At 41.6% G+C, this 8,903-nt stretch overlaps 1 protein-coding gene across 3 annotated transcripts in view; it reads left to right on the plus strand.

Moving 5' to 3' along the window:
- Window positions 1–8,491, plus strand: part of CFAP20DC (CFAP20 domain containing) — a 256,995-nt gene extending 248,504 nt beyond the window's left edge. For 2 of the 3 annotated variants that reach the window (XM_068982422.1, XM_068982423.1), the window contains one exon: window positions 8,149–8,491. In XM_068982422.1, the coding sequence (XP_068838523.1) occupies window positions 8,149–8,261 (113 nt within the window). In that variant the 3' untranslated portion in view covers window positions 8,262–8,491. Of the gene's footprint in view, window positions 1–7,980 lie in introns of all 3 variants that reach the window. The other variant, XM_068982424.1, reaches the window with a different exon arrangement.
- Window positions 8,492–8,903: the final 412 nt, after the last annotated feature.

Raw genomic sequence — 8,903 nt, forward strand, 5'->3', positions numbered from 1 at the left:
CACCATGACCCGTCCATCTTGGGTGGCCCCACATGGCATGGCTTAGTTTCATTGAGTTAGACAAGGCTGTGGTCCGTGTGATCAGATTGGCTAGTTTTCTGTGATTATGGTTTCAGTGTGTCTGCCCTCTGATGCCCTCTCGCAACATCTACCATCTCACTTGGGTTTCTCTTACCTTGGACGTGGGCTGTCTCTTAACGGCTGCTCCAGCAAAGTGCTGCCACTGCTCCTTACCTAGGACAAGGTCACCCCTCCTGACCTTGAATGTGGATTAGCTCCTCTCGACCCTCCTGCCCCCACAAAGCCGCCACTCCTTGGACGTGGGGTTGCTCCTCTCGGCCGCCTTTTTTGGTTTAAAACCAAATAAATAAATTACCTAATCAAAAAATACTGTATATAAAACCAGCAACTGAAAAATAACTTTTCTGTTAAGAGTTCCTAATCTACTAGAAAGCAAATGAAAATATCTCAAGGGCTGAGTAGCTAAGTTCTTTCAGGGGGGAAAAAAAGGGCAGATCTCTGGTCACCTGTTGCAGTCCTGCCTCCCCATCCTATGCAGTCTTGTCACAAATAACTGGCGGCCATACTCCCTCCAGCAGGGTGGGTCGCCGAGGGGTGCACTTACCATGTTGACCAGATGTAGGGCAAGGCCAAGGGAGTGAGGGGCCGAATGAAGAGCAGAATGACTCCAGTGTGGGACTGACGGGCCTGGGTGGTTGCTGGGCCCACCTTCTCAAAGACCTCTCTAGACGATCTTATGAGTCAGTCAGTCTCTCACTTTACCCTGTATCTTTTTATCACAGCCTTTTCACAGTTTGTAACTCGTGATTTATTTACTTGTTTATTGTCTTTTTTCCCAGGTAGTCTAAGAGTTTTTAAAAGCAGAGACTGTCAGTTTACGCACCCCTAGATCCCTAGTACCTGTGCAATTTCTGGTATACATTATAACAGATACTCTGGGCTCTCCTTAGAACACAGGAAAGGAAAAAGGAAGGGAAAGAGGGAGAGAAATGTCATCCAACTGGTAATTTCTTGTAACAATAACCTTGAAAGAAAGAAAATCAAGGTAGTTAATTGAAATCCAACTTTTCCTCAGTTCGTTTTTTGGTATATCTGTAAAATGGGACAATGAGAGTATTGAACTTACCCATACACTGTAGCCGTTCAGACAGTTGGTAGGTTACTGTATGCAGTGGCTCTTTATGTATAAGCAATGAAGAGACTTTTCTGTCAAATGAAATCTCATCTGAAATCCCAATATGTAAAGTAGTTACAAGTAGAACCTCTCTGACTGAATGCGAGTTAGGGTCTCAGAACCCTGCCATGGGGCCCTAATGAACCAGTTAAAAACACCGATGTAGTCCATTGCCCTCAGTGTAGCCTTGCCCAAGGTCAAATGCTCCATCAGAGTTAGAATTTGGGTCCAGGTTTCTTCCACAGCAGTGCCTTTCTGAAGAACCATCACACTGGGACATGAAGGTAATTTTGAAGACTGATTCACAAGGAAAGAGTCTCTTCCATCTTCAGACTTCTCAGGTGAAAATAACAAAAACATTTATTTCACCTTCCTTGACCCAGGCCTCCATGTGCACTTTAATTCTCAGAATTAGCCTACAGATATGTAGGTACTATTGTACCCTCTTTTACACATGAACCCTGGGACTTAAAGCAGGAGAGTGATGTAATGAACCACCACGTCCATCAGAGATTGAGAGGCTGAGACGTACCTGTGCAGTTAGTGGCATAACGGGAAGATGGCCTGACCAACAGACAACTCTGGAATACTTGCCCCAGGCCATGCAGAAGTAAACACATGCATTATACAGGCCCTGGAGCCCCTTCTTCATTCAGTACAAATTCCACAGTTTCTGTTTGGCCAGAATGTCTCAAGTGTGTGAATTCTGCCATAAAGTGAACAGCCCAGCTCCCAGCAGAGCAACCAGCCGGCAGGAATAACACTGAGCTCCGTGGCATTCGACTGGTTGGAGAAGCAGGCAGCTGTCAGCTGTTCCTCTTGGGCCACAACACACTTGCCGAATATCAATCACCGTGGGCACAGGTGCCCTTAACACTTCCTAAAAATGTGTTTTCCTGGAGACTGTGGAAAATGTTAAGAATGGGAAGTTAAGATTTCAGAACTTACTCAAGAAAACTGCCAAACTGACCTTTTGAAAATGAGCCAGACTGCCTGAAAAATAGTTGTCAATTTGTTTTTGACATTTGTTCCTTTACAAATATGACCCTTAAATTATTCATGCTTACCAGCTCCAAAATGGAATAATAATGCCTCTCTCTTCAGGCCTGTAAACCTTTTTTACAGTTTCCGTGGATTTTGAGTGAAGACCTTTTAGAGTTGCCAGGGTCTCATGAAAATAACATCCTTGTACCTTTTGTTCAGCAGAGCCACAGAAGATGTTCCTTTATGAACATTAGTTATTCTTCCACAAGTCACAAATAGGCAGCAGATGCAGTTAAGAATCTGCTTGCAATGCAGGAGCCTCAGGAGGCTGTGACAAGAAGATCCCCTGGAGAAGGGAATGGCTACCCACTTCAGTATTCTTGTTTGGAGAATCCCATGGACAGAGGAGCTTGGTGGGCTACAGTTCATAGGGTCGCAAAGAGTCGGACATGACTGAAGAGACTTAGCACTCATGCACACTTATTTTATCCATATAATATCCAAATTACTGGTAAATAATTTATAGAAATTTCATGATGCCTCCCAGCTACCCAGAGAGAGGGGAGCATGGCCACCTGTCCTGGGTCCAAGAGAGGAATCCTTTGATAGTCCTATTTCCCACCATGAAGTTATTTGACATTTACCTAATACCTTGAATCTAAAAACAGTCTTCCAAAATCTGTTTTATTAGTTATCTCACCAGACATCTTGCTTCATTGAACAGCCATGGTACCCACAGTGTTTAACATGGCACATGTGTTAGTCGCTCAGTTGTGTCCAACTCTTTGTGGTCCCATGGATAAAGCCCACCAGGCTCTTCTGTCCATGGAATTCTCCAGGCAAGAATATTGGAGTGTGTTGCCATTTCCTTCTCCAGGGGAACTTCCCAGCCCAGGGATTGAATCTGGGTCTCCTGCATTGCAGGCAAATTCTTTACTATCTAAACCCCCAGGGAACCCATAGGACATTGTAAATGCTCCATAAATGCTTGATGAGTAGAATGAGTGAATCTTCTGCCTATGGGAAATAGGAAGATCACTTGGTCTACTCTTTGGATCTTCCATATATCTTGAAGATTTATTTAAAATGCAAAGGAGAACTTCCCCCCACCCACCCTCTGCCAAAAAAAGCAATATTGGCAATCAGAGTAGTAATAGAAGCCAGCATTAATTAAGTGCCTGCTTTGTACCCAGCGCTCTGTCCCATTTTCCTGTGATTAGAGGGGGGGAGACACTATACAAAGAAATGTCTTCTTTTGTGGCACACTGGACGTGAACCCTCTAGCAGAGAAGTGAACACACCAATGGATGTCTGAGTCTCTCTCCCTCTTCCAGAAACGCCCACACCTATTTGTTCCCCAAGTGTACAACAGAAGGGTCTTGACCCAGGGTGTGGTCCTCAGTTCCATTGCTGGAATTGGGATGCACTTCCACCTGTCTGCAGCGCTGCCACCTTGTCTGAAATCAGGCACTGGAGACTCTTATGGGATTTGTAGGCTTCAGAGCTCAACACTCTGACTAGGGACCTTCCTTCACGTGCAACAGAAAGCATTCAGAGTGGTAAGCCACACATTTACAAGTGCATATATGTTTTGTGAGATTTTCCCCAGCTTTATTACTATATAATTGACATGTCACATTATGTAAGTTTAAGGTGACAACATGATGCTTTGATATACAAGTTCACATTTGAATCACATTTATAAGTAGAGACTACCTGGAAAGAATCAAATGGCCGAAATTCCTAAGTAATCATCCAAATGTTTCTGCTGGTTGTTTTAAATGGCATGTTCCAAGTAAAATATGGCCACTAGATTTTACAAAAGGAGTGATGTACTTATTTCCCAAATGAAACCTGAACTATAATGTTAGCATATCATTTGCCTTCCCAAAAAGACAATACAGCTTGCTAATAGAAGAAAGTACCTTTTCATCTTTTTATTGCATTTTCGGCCATTTACCTTTCTCTCATTTGAGGGCACATGTTTGCTGAGAAGCAATCGCAACAGTTCACTTTCTCGAGTTTTAGTGAAAGGTAATTCTGCCCTACTGTGACAGAAGTTGATGGAAGAGTTTGCCAGCATCTGGTCCTCAGCAGAACAGTATCTAAAATGTCATCTTTATTGATCCTAAGGCTGCCTGTTCCCAGTGGTGATCCCCCACCATTGAATTGTCTAAGCCATAGTGTATTGGTATGCACATAAAAATACAGTCAGTCAGTTCTCAAGATCTATAAGAGAGAAAATGCATTAACTTGTTAAAAAAAATTCTAGATGGCAGCGTCAGAAAATCGAAAATCAAGTATAATGTCTTGACTGTGAGATTTTAAATCTGATAAACTGGTGCCACATCATTTATTTTCAAGCTTGAAGACTGAGCTTGTGCATATAGGTTTTCTATTATCTACAGTTAAAATGCCTCAAATATAGATAATTAAGCATTTATATTAATTGACTTTCAGAAGGTGAGCTAGAGGAATTACTTGCTCACATTGATCTAACCAAGGGGAGGGCAGCTATTACTGCTGTGTTTGGTCTGGCTCCATTGGTTTTCCTTCTGTTATTGCTGTTAGCCGACTTCAAAGTGGATGAAGCTGAAAGTTTGTAAATATATTATTATCTGAAAGGCAATTTTAGTTCACTAGTAATGGCTTTATTATGTGAAGAAGAGTAAAAACGTAATTTGGACCCCTGTCCAGATGCTTTTTCTCTGGTAGCAGAGAATGGTTTTATTTCTTAATTTGTCCTTTTAGAGTTTCTGTAGCCAGTCTTTAAATAGAGCAATTTAGCATTTGGGAGAAAAACAAACTATGTGCTATCCAAGAATATAATTGAAAATTACCCTATACCCATGCACAATAATTACCTTTCAAAACATTTCCCATTGCTTGACATCATACTCGTAATTGCTTAACAATATGGTAATTTCATTACATAGAGATTACAGTGGCAAAATGATATAAGTTGGAGGCTTTGAAAATTAAGTTATAATGAAAACAAAACCTTTTATGCAAGTTTAAAACACTTATTTCAATATAAAAGTATACATAATATCACCCAATTTTTGTATGAATGTCATTGTTGGTAGAGTTTTAAAATTCACCCATTTTAAGCTTTTGTTGGCTTAAAACTCAACATTCAGAAAACTAAGATCATGGCATCCAGTCCCATCATTTCATGGCAAATGATGGGGAAAAAATGGAAACAGTGAGACACTTTATTTTGGGGGGCTCCAAAATCACTGCAGATGGCGACTGCAGCCATGAAATTAAAAGGTGCTTGCTCCTTGGAAAAGAAGCTATGACCAACCTAGATAGCATATTAGAAAACAGAGACATTACTTTGCCAACAAAGGTCCATCTAGTCAAACCTATGGTTTTTCCAGTAGTCATGTATGGATGTGAGAGTTGGACCAGAAAGAAAGCTGAGTGCCAAAGAATTGATGCTTTTGAACTGTGGTACTGAAGAAGACTCTTGAGAGTCCTTTGGACTGTAAGGATATCAAACCAGCCCATCCTAAAGGAAGTCAGTCCTGAATATTCATTGGAAGGACTGATGCTGAAGCTGAAACTCCAATACTTTGGCCACCTGATGTGAAGAACTGACTCATTTGAAAAGACCCTGATACTGGGAAAGATTGAAGGCGAGAGGAGAAGGGGACAACAGAGGATGGGATGGTTGGATGGCATCACCGACTCGATGGACATGAGTTTGAATAAACTCCGGAGTTGGTGATGGACAGGGAAGCCTGGCATGCTGCAGTCCATGGGGTCCCAGAGTCAAATATGACTAAGTGACTGAACTGAAAGCTTTTGAACTAAAACCATGAAACCCCTCTTAGACCCATGGTTATAATGCATGAAATGCCAGTTCTATAGTGATATGTATTGGAACAAATGCAGTTATATAGCAGTTACTGCTTCAGTTTGCATGCATTATATAGCCAAATCTCTACTAATGAATTGGATCCACCTTGATCCCTTTGCAATTGGGTGATAAAGACCCATGGCCCATTACAATGGTTATTTTCATCTTGAAAGATTCCTGACTAACTGTAAAATGTTTTGAGTTTTCTAATTTGATAACACCAGCTTAAAATTTTATCTTGTTGGAAACTGCAAGCACAGAATGCACTAAACAGTTATATAGTGTATAACTCTTATGTGCCAGAGATCAGACTTTCCCCCAGTGTTTGATGCAGTAAAAACAAGACATCAGATGGCAGGTCTTCAAGATAATTTGACTTATAATTATTTACCACAGTGATATGTGGTTTTAATATCACACCTGATGGAAAAAAAAATGAGTGTTATTTTACTTTTCTGAAAAATACATGATTTTGAGTATAAGAGCTTTTTATTTAAAGCTGAATTGATTATAATATCCTGTATAAAACTAATAGGGCTTCCCTGGTAGCTCACATGGTAAAGAATCTGCCTGCAGTGTTGGAGACTCAGGTTCGATGCCTGAATCAGGACGATCCCCTGAAGGAAGACCTGGCAACTCACTCCAGTATTCTTGCCTGGAGAATCCCATGAACAGAGGAGCCTGGCGGGCTACAGTCCATGGGGCGCAAGAGTCAGACACAACTGAGTGACTAGCACTCACATAAAACTCAATGGACATGAGTTTGAGTAAACTCTGGGAGTTGGTGATGGACAGGGAGGCCTGGCGTGCTGCGGTTCATGGGGTCACAAAGAGTCGGACACAACTGAGTGACTGAACTGAGCTGAAGGGCATTCGGGTGGTGAACAGTGCTCTCCCATCCATCCCCAGCTTCCTTGGATTCCAGAGCCCAGGGGTGCTCTTAGCCACACCCAGTTAACTCTTCATTAATCTTTAGTAGCTGCTTTTGTTTCATGGGCAGGACACTTAAGACCACAGATTTTGTTTCACAGTCACTGATTCCCCCTTTCAAAAGGGCTCAGTATTTATGGAGTCTCTATTATGGGCCAGCCATGCCCATGCCCACCATCCAGTCCCTATCCAAAGCTGACCTGGTGAGCTTGCAGGCCAAAGGTTTGATTTTCTTTGGTCCGTAATAGCCCATGCTAAGAAAAAAGAGAGGGGTAGTGTCTTCATCACCTCCTCCTTCCTGAGCCTGCTCTGGGAGTCTCCAACTGAGGGAAGTCTTGCTTTCCCAGCCTCTGAATTCCTACCCTGTATATTTTGAGAAGTCCAGAGGGCACTCGCTTGCTGGTGATGGCATAAGGTACACAAGTGCTGAGCATAACATTTTAGTAAAACAGCTTTTGTTTTTGTTTTTGTTTTCATTTCTTGAAAACCAACCAAACCTTGCTAATGACTTAGGCAATAGGCATTCTCTACAACCAAATCATCTAAATAATTATCACAGGGAAAAAAATTTGACATGTTCATTTTCCCAGCAAATTTGACACATCTTGCTACCACTAATACAATTACAGATCATCTGACCTTGTTTTCCTCATGTGTTCTTTGCTTTGCACAGCTTATATTTCTAAACGTTATTTTAATTCATGTTTCTTGGTAGCCTTTTTAGGATGTATGAATGGGGATTGAGCTCTTTACTATATTACTTCATTTACACTGTTTGGCATTTCTGCAGCTCTAGCCCATGAAGAAGGCTAGAGCTGCGATAATCAAAGATAATCAAATTTTGAATCCCGTTCAACCCTAATTAGCATAACTCTTTAGTCCTTTGGCCCTCTTCTTTAGTTCTTTCTCCTCCCTTGCGGTTCTGCACACTCATTTTTCTCGTGCTTTATAGTGAATCTGGCCCCTCTGATCACCGTTTCTTCTCTATCTTACACGGCAAGTACAGAGCCATCACATCCGCAGCACTCCTACCTCCCAGCGTTGACGTCCCGCCCACACGAGGATGGTCCTCCAGGACAAATGGTGATTCCCGCTCCCTTGCCCTTCTCTGTTGCAGTTTAAGAATTCCCAGCGAGGCCAGCAGCTAACATGACTATGCTTCCCGTCCCCACAGGTGAAGAGGAGCTGAGTGTGGAAGAGGATGAGGAAGTGCTGACTCTGCTGTATGACCCATGTTTGAACTGTTACTTTGATCCCCAAACTGGGAAGTACTACGAGTTGGTATAACGCCTGCTTTCAGGGCCAAGGATGGCTGCCCCAGGTGGAGCAGGATAGCAGCTCTGATTCTGTTAAGTTGGCGTCACAAGTGTGTCTCCGGCAGGCCTACAGGATCAGAAAGAGCTAAGAGAGATGAAGTCAGTTTGTACATAATGTTCAATGTTAGGACTACCTACATTCTTTATGTAGATGGGTATGACTTTTCAGAACTGTGAAGGAGTTAATATAGAGACAAGATTGTAGGACTTTGAATTGTTACTTGTTTGCTGGTTCTCATCCTATATATAATTGTTTACTTCATATACTTTTATGTAAATGAATTAAGAGTTATTCAAATTTTTGCAGTGTTAATGTATAAATGATGGCTTGATACACAGAAAACTTATTCTTATTTAAAAGATGCCTTTTCTTTTCTTACCTATTTGTATTAAAAATAAAATCTGATGGTCAGAAGAATGCCTTTTAAACTGCTTCTTTTTACTTAACCCACTTTCTTTGCCAGAATATTCCTAGATGGTATTTACTTTTCCTTAGACTTCTAGAAAAGGAATTACTGTGAATTAGTCAGACTTTATGATCATATTTTATTGGCACTGGCCCCACAATTTCCATTTCATTATTGTTCATCCATAGTTTGCCAAAGATCATAAC

This window comes from Capricornis sumatraensis, chromosome 10, assembly GCF_032405125.1.
Source record: "Capricornis sumatraensis isolate serow.1 chromosome 10, serow.2, whole genome shotgun sequence".
Lineage (NCBI taxonomy): Eukaryota > Metazoa > Chordata > Mammalia > Artiodactyla > Bovidae > Capricornis > Capricornis sumatraensis.